At 39.4% G+C, this 24,721-nt stretch overlaps 1 protein-coding gene across 2 annotated transcripts; it reads left to right on the top strand.

The window, feature by feature from the left end:
• Positions 1-6,723: 6,723 nt before the first annotated feature.
• Positions 6,724-14,495, top strand: LOC115982072 (RNA polymerase II C-terminal domain phosphatase-like 3). Of its 2 annotated transcripts, none has more exons than XM_031104572.1 (12): positions 6,724-7,898; positions 8,046-8,178; positions 8,319-8,374; positions 8,465-8,525; positions 8,637-10,043; positions 10,824-11,597; positions 11,713-11,859; positions 11,948-12,216; positions 12,326-12,437; positions 12,531-12,788; positions 13,033-13,079; positions 13,250-14,495. In XM_031104572.1, the coding sequence occupies exons 1-12, from the start codon at positions 7,072-7,074 to the stop codon at positions 13,311-13,313; spliced, it is 4,155 nt and encodes a 1,384-aa protein (XP_030960432.1). In that variant the 5' UTR covers positions 6,724-7,071; the 3' UTR covers positions 13,314-14,495. The 2 variants fall into 2 exon arrangements, with proteins under 2 accessions (XP_030960432.1, XP_030960431.1); XM_031104571.1 differs by having other exon boundaries at positions 10,815-11,597.
• Positions 14,496-24,721: the final 10,226 nt, after the last annotated feature.

Raw genomic sequence — 24,721 nt, 5'->3', positions numbered from 1 at the left:
GAACCCTTCCGCAACCCATTGAACCATCTGAGTGCAGTGGAGCCGAGACTAGAGGGGAAAACTTTACACATCAATGCATTGTTGTGCGCATGCAAAGATATCATGTGGATGTAATGACTAACATGCTCCACGGGGTCTGTCCTTCCCTTATACGAATTGAATGGTGGTCGTGTGAATCTGCTCGGCATTGGGGCCCGTTCAATTTCATCGGAGAATGGTGACCGGGCCGCTATCCGCAAGGCCCGGCTCATTGCGTCCATGGAGGCATTGTGGTGCAGTCGTTCCTCCGGCGATTCTAATCCTTGGTGATCATAACCATGCGACCGTGAACGGTTCCGCCGATGGCGTGGTTCCCGTGATTGCCGGTGCGACTCTTGGAAACGCGACCGGTCTCGGGATCGATGCGTGTTAGACCGGCTGGAGCCCTCGCCCTGGTTTCTCCTTTGCTGGGGGTTGCGATTCCTTTCATCTCGCCGACCCCTTGCTTCCAACTCTAAGTCCATTACCAGTCTGCGTAACCGTTCCAGCTCTCGGTCCCTTTCGTCATGCTGCCGATGCGCCAAGACGTCCGAAACCGTTCAGTGTGTCTGAGCCGACTCTTCTCCCTGTCCGGACCCTTCCTCCCTTCTCGAGTGCTCCCTATCTTCCCACCGTTTTTGCCTTCTCTCCCTCCATGTTGACCCCCGAGAAGATCCCACTGAGCCGCTTGGTGCACGCTCTCCTGAACGCTCCTCAGACATTCTTGTCGTTTGAGTCTCAGTCGAACCACAGCTTTGTAGGACTGCCCCACGGTGGGTGCCAATTGTAAGAACCAAGTATAAGACCTATGGGCCTTAGATCACTTTGGGCTCACAATCTATTTGTGGTGGGTTTGAAGATTTCCTACTATGGGTCGTTCTCGGCAGAGAGACTCAAAACAACGCCCTGTGGATATTCACTCCTTAACTCTTTTCCCTCAAATTTTCTGAACCCCTTTCTTCTCCTAACTTTCTTCTATTTATAGCCAAGGTTAGTGAGGAGATTATGATTACAGCCACCGTTAGTGCTACTGAAGGTCCAATACTTTCTAATTAAAGTGGAGGTTCAGGTGGGAGGGCGGTGTGGCATTTATGATCTTGGAACTTGGCTCCATCTTGCCCGAGTATGTTCGGCAATTCAGTTTCCTGTGCAAATCACACCTTCCCGGGGACGGGTTATATACATGGCCGGGAACTTTTGTCCGACCACCACTTAGACCCCAATACCTTACACTTGTTTGTTCATCAAGGAAGTTTCAAGAAGGGCTCAGGAGAATTGGCCCTTTCTGATGGGCCCGTGCCTAAGGCCGGCATAGGACCGGGCCTAGGGCCTGTATGGGCCTGTGCCCAAGGACGGCATGAGGCTAGGCCCAGGGCCCGTATGGGCCAGGGATCTCGGTGCCGTACAGATCTAATAATAAATAACATCTGATTGATAATAAATTTGACATTCGTGTTAATAAAAAATGTAATTTAACAGTTAGATTTTTAAAATATGGAGTCATATTAATTTTTTAGTAGGTATTGTAGCCAAAGTTTGTCTTTAAAATTTAAAAAAAAAAAAAAAAGACTAAAACGATACATGAATAGTCTCTTTAATTGCCACATCATAGATTAGAGGAAGAAAACTCCAAATTAATTCAAAGCTTTTTTTTTTTTTTTAATGAAAACACCATTTTGGTCCCTACATTTTGGAGTTATGGTCAATTTGGTTCCTATTATTTTCAACTTAAAGTCAATTTGGTCCATACTGTTAACTTACTAATGGAAAATGCTTAAGTGGCTAGCGGTGTGCTTTATTGGCATACACGTAGCAAAAAATATATATAAAATCAAAATATTTAACATTTAAAATGCCACATAAGCATTTCAATAACAACAAAAAAAGCCATGTCAGACCAAAAACTAATTTGGAATAATTAATTTAAAAAAATAAAGAAAATGTATTTTTTTTAAATCCTCAATTTTTTAATTTTCTTGTGTATTGTTGCACTTTCTTAGCTACCAAACACAACCAAACAATACACCAATCTAAAAATCCCAACCAAAATAAAATATGGATTACGGACATGGTTCAAAGCCTATAAATGGAGAGTTTTCTAGTAGTTACAATAAGCCCATTTTAGGTCCCACAAGCTCCATATATGTTCTAGGATCAAAAGAGATTTCCTCATAGATTCCCAGAGCACTTAGGACTTGAGAGTATTGTTCTGGATGACATAAACCATAGCTGCAGCAGCTAGTTGATCAGAAAATGAAGTCCTAATGGATGAGAAACTCATCATAAACAATCAAAATTACTTATGGCTTGTTTGGAAGTTAAAAAAAGGAGGGGGAGTAAAGTAAAGGGAAGGAGAGTAATTCAATTACCTTGTTTGGAAGTTTTTTAAGAAAGAAGGGGGAGAGATTTGGAGGGATTTCAACTACCTCTAACCCCTCATTTTTAATTCCCCCAAATTGGAGAGATTTGGAGGGAGAGTAGAGTAGATAAATTATTGACCAAATGAATTTCCCAATTTACCATTTTTAAATTAACAAAATTACAAACTGATTATATAATCTTTGTTTGTTTCCTGAGAAAATTTAAGGTGAATGAAAAAAAAAAACATCATTTTATGAAGAAACTGTAGAAACTCAGAACCAACACCAACTCTCCACAGTTACAAACCAAAAACCAATCACAAGCACCCAAAAATAAACCACCGTCAAAAGAAGAAAAACAAACAAACAAACATGGAAGACCCAAATAGAGCCGAAGCCAAATGCTTACACAGAATCTTAGAGAAGCTCCTCCAAACTCGAGATCTCACTGGTTCGTGCGACTTCGCGATCTTAGCCCAAGAAACTGAGCCGCTCTTGGACAGCCCAAATCAAATCTTGGCCGTCACCAGCGTCCTCTTGGCCACTGAGAAGCGCATGAACAACCACCACGACTGGTACTCGATTCTCCAACTCGATCGCTGATCGGACGATCAGGAACTCATCAAGAAACTATCTGCCGGCGTTGATGACTGCAACGTGGCGTGATACGATCAGCTGGGGTGCATGTCCTGGGCTTTGAGGCATGGATGGAAAACTAGGGAGAGATGCACAGGAGATTTTGATCTGTGATGAGATTAGTGTTACATTATAGGACAGGCACGTAACTTTTTGTTTGATTGGTGAGAAATGCGAAGAAACTGTAGGAATTTATGAAGGATTTTTATTTTTATTATAATTTTTTTTAGGTAATAAAAATTATTTTATATTAGTTAATAGTAGTTTTATACTTTTATTAGTGGTATTTGATGGAATGAGAATGTTGATTAAATAATTATTTAATTTAACAAATTAATCATAAATCAATGTTACAAATTTATTTTCAGATAGAGATAAATTTGTCTATTTAAATCATTTCCTCTCCTTTCCATCCTAATTTTTAAAATATCCAAACAAAAGGAAGGGTTTATTACTCTCTTCCCCTTACTAATTTTAAAAACATCCAAACAAGGTGGAGGATAACCATTCTTTTTTACTCTCCTCTCCACTACTCTCCTCTCCTCTACTCTCCTCCCTCTCTAAACTTCCAAACAGGCCATTAAATACAATCTAATTGGCTTAATTTCATCCTGGCCTCTACCAGCTCATACCCCATAATTGAAGGGTAACACTTCAATAAACAAGAGCGAATCCTGTGAAAAGAACAGGGACTAAAAGATCAAATATATACATACACGTGAAAAGAGGGAAAAAAAATTATCCCATAAAAGATAAACTATATATATACACATGAAAAAAGGGAAAAAAAAATTAGGTTGTGATGTTTCTATCTAAAAAATTTACTGCAATTTTTTAGTCGATAGAATTTAACTTAAACTGAAATTTATGCCTTCCCTCTTATATTATACGTTTAATTTTAAAATTTTTTTAATCTAAAAATATTTCTGCAATTTGATGAAGCCACTTGGCGCAACCACGACTTCTAAGTCTAACTTTTATTAGATAGTATATGATTTTTTGCCACATGTATGCCAACAAAACATACCGTTAATCATGTAGGCATTTTCCGTTAGTTAACGGTAGGGACCAAATTGAATTTAAGTTGAAAAGAACAGGGACTAAATTGACTGTTACAAAAATGTAGAAACAAAATTGACTGTAACTCCAAAATGTAAGAACCAAAATGGTGTTTTCGCCATTTTTTTTTCTATTAAATAAAGTTTTTCTATCTTAGACATGTGAAAAGCAATGAGAGCACCTAATAATTTCAAATCTCCTTGTCAAATTAATTAGTATTATTCTCCACATGAAGTTCTTACGATAAAACTCAAATGTGACATCACTTGGTGATTTTTTATTTTTTATTTTTTATTTCTTGTTCTGATTTTTTATTTTTTATTTCTGCAATTTGGTGAAGCCGCTTGGCGCAACTACGACTTCTAAACCCAACTTTTATTATATAGTATATGATTTTTTGCCACATGTATGCCAACAAAGCACACCATTAGTCACGTAGGCATTTTCCATTAGTTAGTTAACGGTAGGGACCGAATTGACTTTAAGTTGAAAAGAACAGGGACTAAATTGATTGCTACAAAAATGTAGGAACCAAATTGACCGTAACTCCAAAATGTAGGGACCAGGAACCAAAATGGTGTTTTCGCCTTTTTTTTCCTATTTAATAAAGTTTATCTATCTTAGACATGTCAAAAGAAGTGACAGCACCTAATAATTTCTAATCTCCTCGTCAAATTAATTAGTATTATTCTCCACATGAAGTTCTTACGATAAAACTCAAATGTGACATCACTTTGTGATTTTTTATTTTTTTATTTCTTGTTCTAATTTTTATTTTTTATTTCTGCAATTTGGTGAAGTCACTTGGCACAACCACGGCTTTTAAGCCCAACTTTTATTATATAGTATATGATTTTTTGCACATGTATGCCAACAAAGCACACCGTTAGTCACGTAAACATTTTCCGTTAGTTAGTTAACAGTAGGGACCAAATTGATTTCAAATCGAAAAAAATATGGACTAAATTGACTGCTACAAAAATGTAGGAACTAAATTGACCGTAACTCCAAAATGTAGAGACCAAAATGGTGTTTTCGCCATTTTTTTCCTATTAAATAAAGATTGTCTATCTTAGACATGTGAAAAGAAGTGACAACACCTAATAATTTCTAATCTCCTCGTCAAATTAATTAGTATTATTCTCCACATGAAGTTCTTACGATAAAACTCAAATGTGACATCACTTGTGATTTTTTATTTTTTATTTTTTATTTATGCAATTTGGTGAAGCCATTTGGCGCAATCACGACTTCTAAGCTCAACTTTTATTATATAGTATATGATTTTTTGCCACATGTATGCCAACAAAGCACATCGTTAGTCACGTAGGCATTTTTCGTTAGTTAGTTAACGATAGGGACCAAATTGACTTTAAGTTGGAAAGAATTGGGACTAAATTAATTGCTATAAAAATATAGGAACCAAATTGACCGTAACTCCAAAATGTGGGGACCAAAATGGTGTTTTCTCCATTTTTTTTCCTCTTAAATAAAGTTTTTCTATCTTAAACATGTGAAAAGAAGTGATAGCACCTAATAATTTCTAATCTCCTCGACAAATTAATTAGTATTATTCTCCACATGAAGTTCTTACGATAAAACTCAAATGTGATATCACTTGGTGATTTTTTATTTTTTATTTCTTGTTCTAATTAAAAGGTTGACTCATGCATTTATATAGGCGTCGTTATTTTATTGGTTGGGAAGACCACTTTAGCGGTCTTCCCGGTGGACTTAAGAATTTCTAGGCAGAGAGAGAGGAAGGGGGGTTAAAATTACTAATTTGGTCCCTCAATCATTAATTATGTTAATTTAGTTCTTTAACATTAATTTATCATGTCCTCGTTAAATTGATTATTATTTTAATATTTTTCACCAGAAGTTGTTACCAACAAACCCAAATAAAGCATTATTGTATCTATTAAAAAATATATATATATAATCCAGTGTTCAAAATTACAATTTTTTTTTTTTAGAAGCAAATTACAAGTTTGGTTTTCTCAATTTTTTTTTTCTGGTTTTGTCATGATAATTTAATTCTTTAACTATTAGTTATGTTAATTTTATCCTTTAATCTTTTATTTTTTTTGTTGATAAACTCCTTTAATCTCCTTCAAGTTTTAACATTTACGAAATAATATAATGTAGTGTAACAAATGGAATAGATGTTATGAAGAAAAAGGGTAAAAAATTTAAAACTCCAATCAGTTTAATTTTTTAAATTGTGATTATGTTAAATTAAGTTGTATAATAATTTGACATTAAATTGTGACGGCTGTTAAGAACCAAACCGACCACCTAGTAAGTGTATTGCACAAAAACACAAATTTGAAGTGAACAATGTCAAATTTTGCCACCGCTCTTTGGTAACTCACCACTACACACATTCCTTTCTTGTATCTAACACCTGACTCGACCAGGACCAAAAGACTCAGCCAGCTCATCACCCATTTTCATTTACGTAATGGCTCATGACTTTCCAACCCAAACCCACTACTACTACTATTTTCCCATTTCAACATTTTTCGCTTTAACTCATTTTACTTTTCTTTTTTTTTAAAGATCGCTGACGTGTACGGCCCAGATTTAAAACTTTTGCATATACTAGATTTTCCTCGTCCTTATAATCTAACCCCCTCACCTTCTTTTGCGCTCATCATCTAAATCATCAATTCCCTCTATCTCTCTCTGACCACTCTGTTCAAAAACATTTTTATTTTTCTTTTTCTTTTTTCTTCCTGGGAAGAAAAAAAAAATGAATGTAAAATTTTAAATCACTCTCAAAAAATTTAGATCTGAAACTGACAGAGAAAAAAAAAAAGATTGATTCACTCTCGAAAAAAATCTATCATCCAATTCAGATCTTTGACAAAGCCAGAAACAAAATTTGAAAATTTTTGTTTTTTGTTTTTTTGTGTGTAAAAGATCGGCGATGGTGATGAATTTGGTTGTGTGTTTGTGAAACTTTGAAATCAAGATTTTGATATATAAATTGTATATGGTTTTTAGTGGATCTAATAGTTTGGATTGGAACAATTGTGTGGAAATTGAAGGAGAAGAAACCCTAGGAAAGATGGGGAAAGAAGAGAACAAAGTTGAAGATGTGGAAGAAGGTGAGATTTCCGATACGGCTTCAGTGGAGGAGATCAGTGAAGAGGATTTTATTAAGCAAGAGACTAGTAGTAAGGTATCGCCGAAACCGAAATCGGAAGCTAGGGTTTGGACGATGCAAGATCTGTATAACTATCAAGTTTCGAGGGGATATGCTTCGAGTCTGTACAATTTGGCTTGGGCACAAGCCGTGCAGAATAAGCCACTGAATGATATTTTCGTTATGGAGGTTGAGAAGGACGAGAAATTGAAGCGATCGTCGTCTACTGCTACTACTGCTGCTGCTACTACTTCGCCGCCGCCGCCGCCGGCGGTGGCGTCGGTGGTGGTTGTGGAGGAGAAGGTGAAGAATGACAAGGTGGTTGATGAGGTCGTGATTGATGATAGTGGTGATGATATGGACGTGGAGAAGGAGGATGGGGAGTTGGAGGAAGGTGAGATTGATTTGGATTCGGAAACTGTCGAAAAGGAGGAGGAGGTTGAAATGACAGTTGAAATGGCTGTTGAAAAGGCGGCCGAGGTGAAGCCAGAGGTGGAGGAAGTTAAACTTAAAGTTATAGCTAAAGAAGAGGAAGAAGAAGGGGAAGGGGTTTCGAGTATTGAGAGTGTGAATGTTGAAAGACTAGAGATTGATTCTAAAGAGAAGGAATTGGCGAAGCGGGTGGATTCGATTCGAGAAGCTCTGGGGAGTGTGAATGTGATTGAGGCAGAGAAGTAAGTATAAGTGAAAGTTAAAAAAATAATAATAATACTAATAATTGATTGGTAATGGTGACTGCCCAATATGAAATACTTTTTAGTTGGGAAAGATTTTCGGATTTTGATTGTTTGTCGGCTTGGTTTGGCTTGTTTTTGTTGTAGATCATTTGAGGAAGTTTGTTCCCGAGTGCACAGCACTTTGGAGAGCTTGCAGGAAGTGTTTTCAGGACTTATTGTTCCGACAAAGGATGCTCTTGTTCAATTGTCATTCACTGCCATTCAAGCAGTCCATTCTGTAAGGAGCCCTAGTAGTTTTGAACTAAACTTGCTATAAATTTATCATCATTGGGGGATTGCTTTAAATTGGTTATTAATTATTGAATTTGAAGATGACTTTTTTAAACATTATAGAGGTTTAATTGTTGCTGATTGCAGGTGTTCTGCTCTATGAACATTAGTCAAAAGGAACAGAACAAAGATAATTTCTTTAGGTTTATTTTTTTCATTCTCTGATGCTTATTCTATTTTTGCTGTGAAACATCAGTTGTTTAGCTATTTTGTTTGTCATGTTTTGATAACAGGTTAATTTCTTATGCCAACAACTGTGATCCCCCTCTTTTCTCCTCTGACCAGATCAAAGAGGTGTGGTTCTATGTAATTTAGTTTAGGAAATTTTTTTCGCCTCTCACATTGTTGTTTGGTTAGGAGGATTGTTGATGTAATGCAAACTAAACGTTGTGTCTGTTTTCACAGATAGAGGTCATGAAGCCCTCTGTGGATTCTGTTGATGCTTTGTCAAGTGGTAGAGCTGGTAATAAAGAGAAAGAAATACTGGCCTTTGATGGGGCTACCAATAAAGATTCTGATACTTCAACTAAAAATGCTGGTCATGAATTGACATCTTCTAATAAGTTATCTTCAGATTCTGCAGCTATTGGATTCTCGGTCCAAAATAACCAAAATGTGTTCGCTGAAAGCTTGAAACAAGGACTGTCTAACTATAAGGCTAAAGGGGCTCTACTCCCGCTGCTAGACCTTCACAAGGATCATGATGCGGACAGTCTCCCCTCACCCACACGGGAAGCACCATCAAGTTTCTCCGTAAACAAAGGAATGGCTGTTGGAGATGGGATGACTAAATTGGTGTTGCCAACAACTAAGTTAGCGCATGACACAGAAAATTCTAAATTGCACCTCTATGAAACTGATGCCTTCAAAGCTGTTTCTAGCTATCAACAAAAGTTTGGTCGGAGTTCCTTCTTTACAAGTGATATGCTCCCTAGCCCAACTCCTTCAGCAGATGAGGATGATGGGGATGGTGACATCAGTGAGGTTTCTAGTTCTTCTACTGTTGGCAATGTAAGAAATGCAAATTTGCCCATTTTGGGGCAATCAATTGCCCCCTCCATGGACAGTTCTAGCATGCAAGGACTAATTACTGCTGCAAGTGCTGCACCTACAACTTCTGGGTTGAATCCTCCCATAGTGAAAGTTTCAGCAAAGAGTCGAGACCCTAGGCTTCGGTTAGCCAATTCTGATGCGAGTGCTTTAGATCTTAACCAACGCCCCTTATCTATGGTGCATAATGCACCTAAAGTAGATTCTGTTGGAACAATAAATTCGAGAAAGCAAAAAAATGTTGAGGAGCCTAGTTTGGAAGGTCCTGCATTAAAAAGGCAAAGGAATGGATTAGAAAATCCTGGAATTGTTAGGGATGTGAAAATTGTGTCTGGAAGCGGTGGCTGGTTGGAGGACGCTGGTTTAGTTGGACCTCAGTTAATGAACAGGAACCTTTTGATGGAGAATGCAGAAACTGATCCCAGAAAAATGGTTAATGCTGTAAATTGTCCTAGTACTAGTGCTAACACCAACGTGACAATTAGTGGAAATGAGCAGGTGCCAGTGACAAGTACCAGCACCACGGCTTCTTTGCCTGCATTATTGAAAGATATAGTTGTGAATCCAACTATGCTGATAAATATACTTAAAGTGGGAGCCCAGCAAATGTCTGTTGATCCTGCTAAAAGTACAACTCAACTTCCAAGCGCAAACTCAATACTTGGAGCGGTTCCCTTGGTGAATGTTGCTGCATCAAAGACCTTAGGGCTCTTGCAGAAACCAGCTGGAACAATTCAAGTTCCTTCACAAATAGCTCCCATGGTGAGCAGTAGATATATCTATTTTCTACTTTTTCTAAAGGCAGAAACTATTTTAGTGTTAAGCATGTGCTTTTTAAGTCACCGTTTGTTTTTTGTGTTGGTTCAGTGGCCTACTTCAATTTTTCTATTCTATTTGCCTTTGATTATAGCTAAATTGCTATATGGTTGGTATCTTTTAGGAGTAACTTTAATTTCACCTTGGTTGGTTTGTTTCAAATATTTTTAGTTATTATTGCTATTATTTTGATTGCTAAGTAACTTTAACACCTTGCAGTCCCACCGGATTTGAACCCAAGACTTATGGGGTGAAATTGTCATTCAACCTGAAGACCATTGGATTTTTTATTAGTTTGTTTGACTTTAAAATTGGTTTTCTTTAATATTTTAATAGGTTTCCTGATCACCTGAAGACCATACTCATAGGGTGAAGCTGCAATTTGACCCAAAGGCCATTAGCATTTTATTAGTTTGTTCGATCTTAAAATTGGTTTTCTTTAAATTTTGTAATTGGTTGCTTGATCAATATTCTCTAAATTATAATTGACCTCATTAAAAATAGTGATATGTTTCAGTAAGATATACTTTTGAGTTTCGATTCACTTATCTGGAAAAGGGATTTATATTGAGTCGTCCCCTCCTGATGAATTAAATAAAATTAGACTATAAAGCTTTTTCTAACAAATTTTTTTAATAATAAAAATAATTATTTTCATTACCAATATGTTTCTGGCTTCTTTTGAGTATACCTTTATGCATGCTTAATGACTGACAGAGCCAGCAGGATGACTTGGGAAAAATTCGCATGAAACCACGTGATCCTCGCCGGATTCTCCATGGCAGTGCACTTCAGAAGAGTTCAAGCTCGGGACATGAGCACCTCAAAACTATTGTATCCCCTATATCAAGCACCCAGGGAAGTAAGGACAATATGAATGTTCAAAAGCAAGAGGGTCAGGCAGATACAAAGTCAGGGCCTTCTCAATCAGTTGCACCACCTGACTTTGCTCGGCTTTTCACCAAGAATCTGAAAAATATTGCTGATATTATATCTGTTTCCCCTATATCAAGCACCCAGGGAAGTAAGGACAATATGAATGTTCAAAAGCAAGAGGGTCAGGCAGATACAAAGTCAGGGCCTTCTCAATCAGTTGCACCACCTGACTTTGCTCGTCTTTTCTCCAAGAATCTGAAAAATATTGCTGATACTATGTCTGTTTCCCAAGCATCGACAACTGTACCAATAATTTCTCAGAATATGTCTTCTGAAGCAGTAGCAGTAAAGTCAGACAAAGTGGATGTGAAAGGTATAGCTTCGAACTCAGAGGACCAGCAGAATGGGATGAGTTCAGCACCAGAATTAGGTGTAGCAGCTGCTTCTCGTTCAGAAAACTCATGGAAAGATGTTGAACATTTATTTGAAGGATATGATGAGCAGCAAAAGGCTGCTATCCACAGAGAGAGGGCCAGGAGGATAGAAGAACAGAATAAAATGTTTGCTTCCCGCAAGCTCTGCCTCGTCTTGGATCTGGATCACACGCTGCTTAATTCTGCTAAGGTAATAGCTTGTCGATTCTCTCTCTCTCTCTCTCTCTCTTCTTTTGTTGGTGGCTAATCCTTGGAGAATAAGGTTTATTTCGTCACTGTGTTTTAATTTTATTCATCTTTTTCAGTTTGTGGAAGTAGATCCGATTCATGATGAGATATTAAGAAAGAAAGAGGAACAAGATCGTGAAAAACCGTGGAGACACCTCTTCCGCTTTCCTCATATGGCAATGTGGACCAAACTACGGCCTGGTATTTGGAATTTTTTGGAGAAGGTAATTTATTCATCCTTGTGGCTTAGATAATCAATTGGTGTTTGGGTTCAATAAGAAGCACTCAATGCTTTTCCTGTCTGCATTTTAGGCTAGTAAGCTTTATGAGCTGCATCTATACACTATGGGGAACAAGCTATATGCTACGGAGATGGCAAAAGTGCTTGATCCAAAAGGGGTTCTGTTTGCTGGACGCGTTATCTCTAGGGGTGATGATGGGGATCCTTTTGATGGTGATGAGAGGGTTCCTAAGAGTAAGGATCTGGAAGGGGTTCTAGGTATGGAATCGGCTGTTGTAATTATAGACGATTCTGTGCGGGTTTGGCCACATAACAAACTGAACTTGATAGTTGTAGAAAGGTAATTATACCTGTATTTAAAATAAAATGTGCAATGTCTGTAGTGATTTTATATTCTGGCAGGCAGCCTCATTGTTTTATACCTATACTAATGCATTGATGTATTGCAGGTACACATACTTTCCCTGTAGTAGACGCCAATTTGGGCTTCAAGGTCCTTCTCTACTGGAGATTGACCATGATGAAAGACCAGAAGAAGGAACTTTGGCATCCTCTTTGTCGGTGAGGCTATAGTTAAACTTGCCTAGAGAAATTGTGAATTGTTAACTGCTCTTCCGGTGATTATTTATTTTTTATTTTTTTTGTCTCAAATAGGTTATTGAGAGAATACATCAAGACTTTTTCTCCCATCAGTCCTTAGATGAAGCTGATGTTAGAACTATACTAGCTGCGGCACAGCGGAAGATTTTGTCTGGCTGTCGTATTGTATTTAGTAGGGTGTTTCCAGTTGGCGAAGCCAATCCTCACCTACATCCACTTTGGCAGACAGCTGAGCAGTTTGGTGCTGTATGTACCAACCAAATAGATGAACAGGTCACACATGTAGTTGCCAATTCTCTTGGGACTGATAAGGTATCGTTGCTAAATTCTCTGCTTTGTAGACCTCTTGGGGACCTTTCTTCACTCAAGATTGTTTAAACAGAAAACCTTGGGGGATCTGCTTGATGCCTTGAGTCATTCTATCTGCGTAAAATTCTTTTAGAAACACTAGTTCATACACTTATATAGTTATATTCTTAGCAAAACCAAAAAAAGCTTCCTTTTTTTTCCCCTGGATGTGTTTAAATCTGAGGCATGGTATTATTGTTATGAACAGGTTAATTGGGCTCTTTCTACAGGAAGATTTGTTGTATATCCAGGCTGGTAAGAAAACTCTATCTGGGTCAGGGAAAATATTTGTCCTTTTTTTTTTGTTGTTCCCTTAATTTTTCCTAATTCGTCTGTTTTTGGTATTGACATAGCTTCTCTCTCCCCCCTCCCCCACCCCCCTCCTTTTTCTCTTCCCCCTTTTTCCCCTCTTGCTGTAAAAACAGGGTGGAAGCATCAGCTTTGCTTTACCGGAGGGCAAATGAGCGAGAATTTGCCATTAAATCATAAACAATCCACTCCCTAAACCCCAATGGTAAACTAAAACCTGATAATTATAAAATCAAGAATGTCATTAAAGTTATGGATGGATCATGAGGTCATGCTTTGTATGATCAGGCTAGACCTGAGAATGCTTGGCGTAGTTTTGATTTGAGTTATCCATCCATAATAAGCTGTTGGCTGCACTTTCCCTTTCATTGCCCGCCAATTTTCTGAAGAGTTCAGCCAAAGCATTCATAAGATTAGATGCCATGCTAGTCTTGAGCTTTTTCTTTATTTGGGTGGCGTACATTTTGTAGGGAAGACAGTACTGAGTCTGAGCGGTAGTTGACCAATATGATTGAGGGGTTTGGTGACTAAAATGTAACCCACTACGGCAAGATTTTGGACAAATATTGCCCAGAGGCCTTGACAATTGCTTGCACCATTCTCCTTGGGTAACAAGAATGGTGATTTGATGATTGTAAAGTTTGGGAGATCCAAAATGTAAAATTAAAGATAAATTAAAAAAACTGTTTGAGAGAGTAACCGAGTCACTGGAGTCGCTTTAAAATGCACAATTGTGAGAATTCATATATATGTCAAGCATGAAGACAGTTGAGACAGGGAGAGTCCTGAATAGGAAGGAAGAAAAGGCTTGCTCTAACCTACTTTTATACAAAAATTCTTGTTATTTTTACTGGGATGTGACTTAATATTACTGGTAAGGAGGTTAGAAGAATGATTTTGGAAAGCATGGGGAGAGGAATATGCAGATTTGGTTCGTTCCTGTTAATCTAATTGAGCTGCCCGGATTCCTCTATTTCCCCGGTTACCTGATCTGAAAGTGAATTTTTGCATCCCACACGATCAATTTGGCTTGCCTTAAAGAATACCCAGGGGAACAAAAGAAAAGTTTTCAACTTTTTAATTTCCCTGGTTCAACAGCTTTATATGTTTATCTTTTTAAATTTGTAACCTAAAGGTTTGAGGGAAGTCATTAATATCTAGGAACTTCTTTTTCTCTTTTTTGTTTTGTTTTTTGGTTCTGTTTTTTTAAAACTATTGACATGGTATATTATGATTGGGGTAATGTCATTTTCACTTAGACCAATGATATCATTTTTATTACAAACCAATCATAATATATCATGTCAACCCTATATTTACAGAGTATGAAAAATGTGATCAAGAGAATGAAAACTGAAACTATTTCACAGCCACAGTTGTCCTGTCGAACCTTACTTGAATTTTCATGGAAATAGAATGATAGAAATTTTAAATAAATTTTTTGGCTTAAAAATGGTAAGTCCCTTGGCTATGGAGAAGTAAGTATAGGACGCATCAAATTTTCCCGAAAAAGCTGTAACAATTCTCTCACATGGGGTGGATTTTCTGCCTAATGTGTGATGCATAATAAAATTAGTGGATCCATGGAAAAATAATATTGCTCTGATAATAAATTGACAGCTCAATGGATGTAAAACTGAAGTGCAAAAGCTGAGAGAGAAGTACCAGAATTAGGAACCCAAAATGCCCCACCCGCTTGCTTGTCTATTTTTAGGCCACAGAAATACTGAGACAGATAATGTTACCTTAAATGGTCATGCTTCTGGTTGGAATCTTAAACCGTGACATAAGAATTCACGAAGCTTTATCAGTTACTCTATTACTTGTGACTCAAGATTTGACGGATATTCTTGGATTGTCATGGTTTTCTACAATTTCAATTGTACTAGGGAATAAATTGATCATGATTAGAAGAGTAATAATTGTGGAGTAATGTAAGTGTACTATTCCGTTAGTGATAAATTTATGCATTTTGTTAACACAAGGTCAGGGGCCACAATCTTTTTTTTTTGTAACTATTTCAGTATTCTCAGGTTAACCTCAATACATTTTTAGCTATTAAAAAAATAAACTCAGGTTTTTTATTTATTTATTTATTTATATAAATATTTTACCTATATCACTGTTCACATCTACGCACGTCATATTCTTCCATCTTTCAAATTTTTATTTAAATATTAATTTCAACCTTTACCATTTTTCTCTCTCCATATATATCTTTTTTTTTTTTTTTTTTTCCCTTTCTGAGCAAGGCTTGTGTCCAGTGAAAGTTTTCACTGGACACAAGCCGGACCCTTTCTTTTCTCCCACATCCATCGTTCTCCAATTTTAGCATTTTCTCTCTTCAATTATAGACAAAACGACCTTTTACATTTCACAAATTTAATAATTATTTACAAATCAGAGCCTCACAAGTGTGTGTGTGTTTTCACAAATTCAAATATGAAAATTTTCACAAAAAGCACAAATTAACCTTTCACAAATTCAACTTTTTTTCCAAAAAAAATTGTCTTCTTCAAAGAAAAAGGCTGTGTTTGTTTTGGCTGAAAAGAATTTCAGGAAATCATTTTACACTAGCCTGAGTGTTTGGTAAGCACAGAAAATTGGGTCAAACGGAAATCAATTTCCGCGTTGACCGTAAAATACCCCTCCAAAGCCAGAAATGATTTTCAGTTTCTATTTTATCTTCAAATGAATTCCAGGCTCAGAGAGAGAGAGAGAGAGAGAGAGAGCAAGAAGAGAGAGCATAGGTGGCCGCCCAGCCCAGATCGTGCCGCCCCCACCGCCCAGATCACCCCGCCCCACAGTCCAAATCATGCGCCGGCCAAACACCTAAGACCCACAAACACCGGTCCACCCAGATCTCAGCCCACCCCTCCCTCATCACTGATCCACCTCTCCGATCGCTAGCCATGCACCCACGGTGAGTTTCTCCCTCATCTTCTCACTCCACCTCACCGTCGACCAGTCAAACACCTCCTCCACCTCTGCATGAACCTGATCCACCACCGCCATAGCTCGATCTGGAACGGTATCACCATCCCTCTCTTCAATCGGTCTCACCCTCCCTCTCTTCTCCACGGTGGTCTTCATCTTCTCATCTCACTTTTTCTCTCTAACCCGAACCAAACCCCCCACATATTTCTGTGTTTGATATTCTTTTTCTTTGATTTTAGATTTTGTTGTTATTGTGGTGGTTTGAGTGGTGGTGTTTTGGTGGATTTTGGTGGTAACGGAGCAATGGGGGCGGTTTTTTTCCTCTTCTCGATCTGGATTTTGGGTGGTTGGTGGTGGCGGTGGCTGGACCAAGTGCTGGCCAGGGGCTGACTTGTGTTTCCTTTTCTGAAAATAGGTTTTTTACATGTAAGACCAAACACAAGAAATAATTTTCCGGTATAATTTTCACAACACAATCAAACAACCAAACATGTTTTCCTTTTACATAAAATAGCATTTCCGAAAATATTTATTTTCCAGAAAATATTTTAAATGAACCAAACACAGCCTAAATCATCGTTGTCTTCTTCGATGATGTTCATCATCATCTTCAAAGAAAAAGCAATTGTTGCCACCTTTGCTTTCTCTTGCAAGCTTGTCTTCTCTAGCCATCACCTTTGTTTTCTTTCACGAGCTTGTCATTGAGTTTAGGGGTGTCCACGAGTTAGTTTGGGTTGGGTTTATGCCTAACCCAAACTCGACCCAAACACTTCGGGGTAAGAACAAACCCTTCTTCAATCGTGAAGGAATGTCCGATTAAGCCTCATTGAATGGTGGTCAAGTGTCAGGTTCATCGAGTTTGTGGTAAAGGGAGAAGATATGTCGAGATCTAGTTAAATCTGGCCAAGATCTCCTTATATCGATGAAGAGAGAAAGAAAAATCTTACCTAAATGAGACAAAAACAATGAAATCTAGCCTGAATATTGTTGTAGATGGCAAAAGAACCTTCAAATAGGAGGGTGGAAGTGAAGACTTTCGGATGGGTCGGGTTTTAAGCTCTCTCAACCATCACTTGAATTGATTTTGTAAAATCTATGTCTTTTATAATTGTCGTAGATTGCAAAGCTCATCGGTTCAATCGTGAAATCTAGAAACTGGTATGGTTGGACCGGTTCTTGAATGGTTATGTTAAATTTCTAAACGCATACTATAGCGTTAAGGGCCTAAAGTGTATATTGGGCCTTGGGCCTAGTCCGAGGACGCGAATGGTCCGAAGAGGAATAAATAGTTATGGGTAATTCCAGTCTAAAGCCTCATAAGTAGGGAATAAATGGAAGGTGGTCCGAGGAGGAACATCTCCTTGGATAAATTGGGAACAACTCCAGTATGTATCCTGATAATTAAGGTGACCTTCCAGGAAGCTCCAACGACAAGGACGTGCATCATAAATGTACCAGGGTGGTGGGAACTCAAAAATATCTAAGGGAAAGCTGTTACCACCGCATTAAATGCACTACAGCTACTCTTCTGGCCATATTTATGTGGAAAAAACCCCTGAACAGTGCTGTTTTGACAATCACAATTCACATAAAGCCAAAGAGGGTGTCTGATGAGACAGGTACTCAAGTAAGGACTCAAATGATCAACAAGTGTAGGATCAAGATGGTTTAGAGGGAGCTATATAATGTAAAAGACCTCCCATGAGGAAGGGATCGGAAAAATCAGGAAAGAAACATTGTAGCAATCTAGAATCAGACTTGTAACATTACCTAAGAACTCTATATAAGAACCAGTGTCCTCGGACTTCGCCGAGGACGTTTTTTCTTCAGTTTACACTTGTGTATTTTCATTCTTTTGTTATCAAACCTACCTAACTTGTTGTTTGGATAATTAAAACCCAGTTTTCTAACCCATTTTTCTACAAATTCATTGTTTTAGGCTTTTTGGGCCTAAGTCCATTCATACTTTAGGCTGGGATATCAAATCTGGTCCTTACAATTGGCACCGTCTGTGGGGATTACTGAGATGATAGTGAGTTCGACGTTCAACGATGGTAGGTTCAGGCCTAAACCAAGCAAGGTCCAAACCAAGCAGAATCCATGGGGTCTCAACGTCAAGATCATTTCCTCGAACTTGAGCGAAAAGGAGATCGGGAGGGAAGTGTACATACTACCCACACCAATAAAAGTCAATCTCGGGGTAAAAGCCACGTCTCTCATAAGGAGAATGCCAGAAACATGCAGAAGGAGATTGATCACTTAAAGAGAAGCTTACGCCACGAACGTAAAAGGCGAGCTCCTTCCAACTCTGATTACTCTTTTGATGATGAAAATGACGTAGACTATAGACAGAGATCAAGGAATCCCCCCAGTGAGTCTTTCTCATATGATGAAGACTACCGCCATGAACGCAGAAACAGAAATTCATCTTTAGGAGGAATGGAAAATGATGCTATGAGTAAAGCACTCAACCAAATTTCCAAGTCACCTTTCACGCGCTGAATTGAGAGAGGGAGACTTCTTCGGCGGTTCACTCAACCCATATTCACCCTGTATAACGGCATAATAGACCCTGTAGAGCATGTTAGCCGCTTCAATCATAGGATGGTTGTACATTCCAAGAATGAAACCTTGATGTGCAAGGTATTCCTATTCAGTATGGGGCCTGTGGTGATAAGGTGGTTTGACGGTCTGAGGGCAGGTTCCATTGATTCCTTTAAGGAACTCACCAAAGCGTTTGAGTCCCGCTTTATTACATGTAACAGGGTTCATCGGCCTTTGGCTTCCTTGTTATCTTTGTTTATGAGAGAAGGAGAAACCCTGAAAATATATTTGGATAGATATTGGGAGATGTTCAACGAGATAAATGGTAATTTTGACGATGTAACCATCAGTACTTTCAAGCTCGGCCTACCTGCCGAGCATGATTTAAGGAAGTCTTTGACTAGGAAGCATGTTACCAATATACGCCAGCTCATGGATCGGATTGACAAGAATAAGAGGGTTGAAGAAGACCAGTAGCAAGATAAGGGGAAGGGAAATGTTATCCTTCAGGAAATGAGGGACTTTAGGTCGGACCGTTACAACAATAACAGAACCCGAAGGGATTTTGCTGGGCAGTCTAAGCCTACAGCTCCTCAAGTGGTGAGCATTGTATTTAGAGAACCGGTGCATCAAGTTTTAGAGAAAATTAAGAACGAGTCATACTTCCGATCGCCAACAAGATGAGTGGAGACCCTTTGAGGCGCAACCAAAGCCTTCATTACTTGTATCACCAAGAGCGGGGGCATACCACCGAGGACTGCTAAACGTTGTGGAACCATCTGGAGCAACTGGTAAAAGAGTGGAGGTTACAACAATTTCTGTATTGACCCAATGGACAAGGAGACCAGTCAAGGGCAAGAGCTCAGGGAAATGCTCCTCCAAGGCCCCCTTTAGGTACAATCAATGTCATTTTTGCTACACCGGGGAGAACAAGTTCTTGCCCTTCCAAGGTGATGTCTGTAGTTAGATCACCAGCCGAGGATTCCAACTCCAAGCCGAAGAGGGCTAGACTAGAAATCCGACTTTCGTTGAGTTTCTCGAATGAAGACAAGATTGGAACCATCCAACCACATGATGACGCTTTGGTGGTCACCCTCAGGATAGGGGGGTATGATGTAAAGAGAGTAATGATGAACTAGGGTAGTTGTATAGAAGTCATGTATCCTGACTTGTATAGAGAACTAAACTTGAAACCTGAAGACCTAACAACCTACGATTTGCCTCTGGTAAGTTTTGATAGGAAGCTTGTTACCCCGAAGGGCCAGATTAGGTTGCTTGTACAAGCCAGCTCAGAGGTAGTGGAAGTGGACTTCATAGTGGTGGATGTATACTTCCCTTACACGACCATTGTGGTCAGACCCTGACTTCATACCTTGGGCGCTGTTTCTTCAACTCTGCATCAGAAGGTGAAGTATCTATTCGAAGACCGGATTAAGGAGCTGGTAGGGAACCAATCCATGGCTAGGCAGTGCCTCGTGTCTGCAATTTTGCATCAACCAGCAGCTGAGTCCTCAGCCTCGGTTAAGGAAGGTTTATAGCAGCCAAAGTCTCTGGAATTACCAATAAAGTGACCAGCTGAGGAGGCCAAATGTGAAGATTTAGAGAAATTCGTCGTAGGTGATAATCCGGAAATTTTTTTTTCAGGTTGGAGCTCAACTACCACCTCAGGAGAATGAAGAGTTGGTGATATTTCTCAAGAAGAACGTTGATGTATTCGCTTGGAATGCTTACGAAACTCCGGGGGTGGATCTGATCTTTATCTGCCATCATCTGAATTTCACAAACTAGGAAGCTCCGGAGCAAATGTTTAATATGATGCCTTTAATATGATTCGTTGTGGTTCTTTTTTAACTCTGTGAGCTCTCGATTGCTGCACATTGGGTGAAAATGGTGGCGGTGGCTTTGGATCAGTACTCGTTGGGAGTGATCGTCGTCTCAGTTTTTGCGCTCGTCGTTGCGATTTATAGCTTCATCGCCGCGAAGAAAAAGGTTGCTGGAGAGGCGCAAACTGAGGTGGTGAATTGTGTCACGGCGGCAGCCACTAACGGAGAATGTAGATCCGCTAACACCATCGACGCCGACGTTATCATCGTCGATGCTGGCGTTGCCGGCTCCGCTCTCGCTCACACTCTCGGCAAGGTTCGTCAAATTCTCTATCATTTCTCAAGAAGACTAAGAAGTGGCACGTATGTGTAGATTTCACAAACTTGAACAGAGCTTGCCCAAAAGACCCTTTTCCTATGCCTCGGATTGACCAACTGGTGGACGCAACGGTAGGCCATCCTCTGATGAGTTCTTTGGATGCCTTTCAAGGGTACCATCAGATACCTTTGGCTTTGGACAACCAAGAGAGGACAAATTTTGTTACTCCTATTGGAAATTACCATTACAAGGTGATGCCCTTTAGTTTAAAGAATGCAGAGGCTACCTACCAGAGGATGATGATTAGGATGTTTGAGCTACAGTTAGGAAAAAACATTGAGATTTATATCGACGATATGGTGGTAAAAAGCAAGGTAGAGTCCAAGCATGTTAATGACCTCGGAAATATCTTTGCTATCTTGAGGAAGTATAAGCTACGACTTAATGCTTCCAAGTGTTCTTTTGGCGTCGGATTAGGGAAGTTCTTGGGCTACATGGTCACACACCGCGGGAATGAGGTCAACCCTGACCAAATCAAGGCAATCAACAATCTGCAACCGCCTCGGAATCCCAAAGAGGTTCAGAGGCTAACTGGGATGATTGTTACTCTAAACCGGTTCATCTCTTAGTCGGCAGACAGGTGTAGGCCTTTCTTTCAATTGTTGAACAAATGGAAGGGATTTGAATGGATCGAGGAGTGTGCCTTGGCTTTCCAGCAGTTGAAAGAGTACCTTTGTTGGCCGCCCATTATGTCTAGGCCTGAGGTGGATGAGGTTCTGTTTGCTTACATCGTCGTCGCCTCCCACGCAGTAAGTTTGGTTTTGATCTGGGTTGATAGTGGTGTGTAGAGGCCAGTCTATTACATAAGCAAGTCACTACATGAAGCCAAGGTCCGGTACTTACCACTTGAGAAGGCCATTTTGGCAGTGGTGCATGGCACGCGTAAGCTCCCCCATTATTTCCAATCACACACGGTTGTTGTCTTGACTCAACTCCCACTCAGATCTCTACTTCAGAGTGCCGACTACACAGGGAGAATTGCAAAATGGAGCACAATCCTAGGGGCTTGTGATATCAAATATATGCTTTGCACCTCTATCAAGGGTAAGGTCCTCGCCGATCTGGTGGCTGAGTTTTGCCAAAACCCCATCAGAAGATAAATTAGAGGAGCAAAACATGGTTGGAAAATCAGTTGGTGTAATCTCCTTGCAAGAGCCCTTGTCTTGGAAGGTCTATGTTGATGGTGTGGCTAATCACAGAGGATCTAGAGTGGGGCTCGTTCTGATATCTCTTGAGAAGATCATAATTGAAAAGTCCCTAAGATTAGGATTCTCAGCTATGAACAATGAGGCCGAGTACGAAGCTCTGTTGGTAGGGATGACCGTGGTTCAGAAGATGGGTGGAAAAGCAGTGGAAATATTCTCCGATTTAAGGCCGGTTGTAGGCTAAGTCCAGGGAGAATTGGAAGCTAGAAACCCTAGAATGCAGGGATATTTGAGCTAGGTTAAACATTTACAGTCTGGATTTGAATTTTTCAATTTGTCACAAGTCCCTAGAAGTAGAAATACCCATGCGAACTCCCTTACCACATTGGCAACCTCCTTGGCTCAGAGTTTACCCAGGGTGATCCTTGTGGAGGACTTATGCAAACCTACAAAGGAAAAGGGAAGCGCGGTCCATGTTCACCAAATAAGGGTAAGGCCTAATTGGATGGACCCTATTATGCTATTCCTTAAGGACGATGTCCTGCCTGAGAGTAAGTCCGAGGCTGACAAGATACGGAGAAAAGCTCATCGGTTTTGGTTGTCCGAGGACCAAAATTTATACAAAAGATCCTTCTCTGCCCATACCTGCTATGTGTACACCCTGAAGCAGTTGAGCTGCTCCTGGAAGAATTACATGAAGGGATTTGTGGAAGTCACACTGGGAGCAGATCTTTATCTCACAGGGCCCTCACACAAGTTTATTGGTGGCCGAAGAAATGAGCACATGAATATGTGAAGAAGTGCGACCAACGCCAAAGATTTGCGCCAAATATTCATCAACCAGGTGGAGTCCTTAACCCTCTATCCAGCCCTTGGCCTTTTGTTCAGTGAGGGTTGGATATTGTAGGCCCTTTCCCTAAGGCAGTAGGAAATAAGAGGTATTTGTTGGTCGGCACAGACTACTTCACCAAATGGGTTGAAACTGAACCATTGGCAAATATCAGGGACGTGGATGCCAAAAGATTTGTCTGGAAAAACATTGTCACACGATTTGGAATCCCACACACCCTCATCTCGGACAATGAACTTCAATTTGATAGTAAAGCTTTCAGAAGATACTATTGTAATCTAGCAATAAAAAACAGGTATTCCACTCTAGCCTATCCACAAGGGAACGGATAGGCCGATGCTGTCAATAAAGTCATAGTAGGTGGACTTAAAAAGAGATTGAACGACGCAAAGGGAAAATGGGTGGAAGAGTTGCCACATGTCCTCTGGACATATCAGACTACTTCTCGCAGGTTCACTGGGGAAACCCCCTTTTCAATGACTTATGGGGCTGAAGCTATTATTCCTTTAGAAACTAGATTCCCTACGCTGAGAACAAGTTCTTTCACCCCGAGCAGCAATGATGGGCTGTTGGAGAAAAGCTTGGACTTAATTGAAGAGCGTAGAGAGAATGTCATGGTCCAATTGGCCTACTACTAACACAAGCTCAAGTAAGGGTATGATGCAAACGTAAAGCTAAGGCCATTAACAGTCGGAGACTTGGTTTTGAGAAAGGTTATAAGAACCACAAAGAACCCAGCATGGGGGAAAATTAGGTTCCAACTGGGAAGGGCCATATGTATCACCTCGGTGGTTGGAATAGGTACCTATTATCTCAAGGATCTAGAGGAAAAGTTTGTACCACATCCCTGGAATGTACATAACCTTAGAAGATAATATTATTAATGAAGTTTTTCTTCACCCTATTTGGGTTTATTATGTTACATGTTATGCATCCCCGACATCTATCTAAGTATCAAACAGAACCTTAGTCATGCCTAGCTTCTCGGATCACATACTTTGGGGAAATTGATATATTTCATTCATTGCTCTAAGTATTAAACAGAACCTTAGCTATGCTTGGATTTTCGGACCACATGCTTTGGGAAAATTAATACTCCCTAACATCTATCTAAGTATCAAACAGAAGCTTGGTCATGCTTGGCTCCTCGGATCACATACCTTGGGGAAATTGATATCTTTCATTCATTGCTCTAAGTATTAAACAGAACTTTAGCTATGCCTAACTCTTCGGACCACATGCTTTGGGAAAATTAATACTCCCTAACATCTATATAAGTGTTAAACAGAACCTAAATTATGCCAGGCTCCTTGGACCATACACTTTGGGGAAATTAACACTCTATGACATCTTCATAAGTGATTAAATAGAACCAAAGTTATGCCTGACTCCTCAGGCCATATACTTTGGGAAATTAACATTCAATGACATATTTATAAGCGTTAAACAGAACCTTAGCTATGCCTAGTCACTCGGACCACATACTTTGGTAAAATTAACACTCAATGGCATCTTTATAAGTGTTAAACAGAATTTTAGCTATGCTTGGTCTCTTGGACCACATACTTTGGTAAAATTAACACTCAATGACGACTTTACAAGTGCTGAACTGAACCTAGGTAATGTCAGGCTCCTCGAACCACATACTTTGGGGAAACTAACATTCTGTGATGTTTTATTTTTCATTAAAATGTCAAGACTGATCCAGGGTTACAACCAACTGCTCGGATTGGTAACTTTGAATAAGTTAAAATCCTTTGTTACTTGCCTAAGTGTTAAACATAATGGAGGATGTATTCCCCCTTTTTTATCCTGGGCAAGATATATTGCTCATCCACATTAAATTCTGCCTTCATAGCAAAGAGTTCAGCTCTCAGCACAAATATGTGGTAAACCTCTTTATTCATAGT

Source organism: Quercus lobata, chromosome 3, assembly GCF_001633185.2.
Source record: "Quercus lobata isolate SW786 chromosome 3, ValleyOak3.0 Primary Assembly, whole genome shotgun sequence".
Classification (NCBI taxonomy): Eukaryota; Viridiplantae; Streptophyta; class Magnoliopsida; order Fagales; family Fagaceae; genus Quercus; species Quercus lobata.
The sequence above is the reverse complement of the archived record's forward strand: the minus strand, read 5'-3'. Positions and strand labels throughout refer to the sequence as shown.

Bases quoted from the DNA above. Each gene is read 5' to 3' on its own strand.
- LOC115982072 (XM_031104571.1), top strand. From the start codon at position 7,072: ATGGTTTTTAGTGGATCTAATAGTTTGGATTGGAACAATTGTGTGGAA. The intron at 8,526-8,636 runs GTGTGGTTCTAT...CTGTTTTCACAG, and splicing joins CCTCTGACCAGATCAAAGAG to ATAGAGGTCATGAAGCCCTC. The intron at 12,789-13,032 runs GTATCGTTGCTA...TGTTATGAACAG, and splicing joins ATTCTCTTGGGACTGATAAG to GTTAATTGGGCTCTTTCTAC.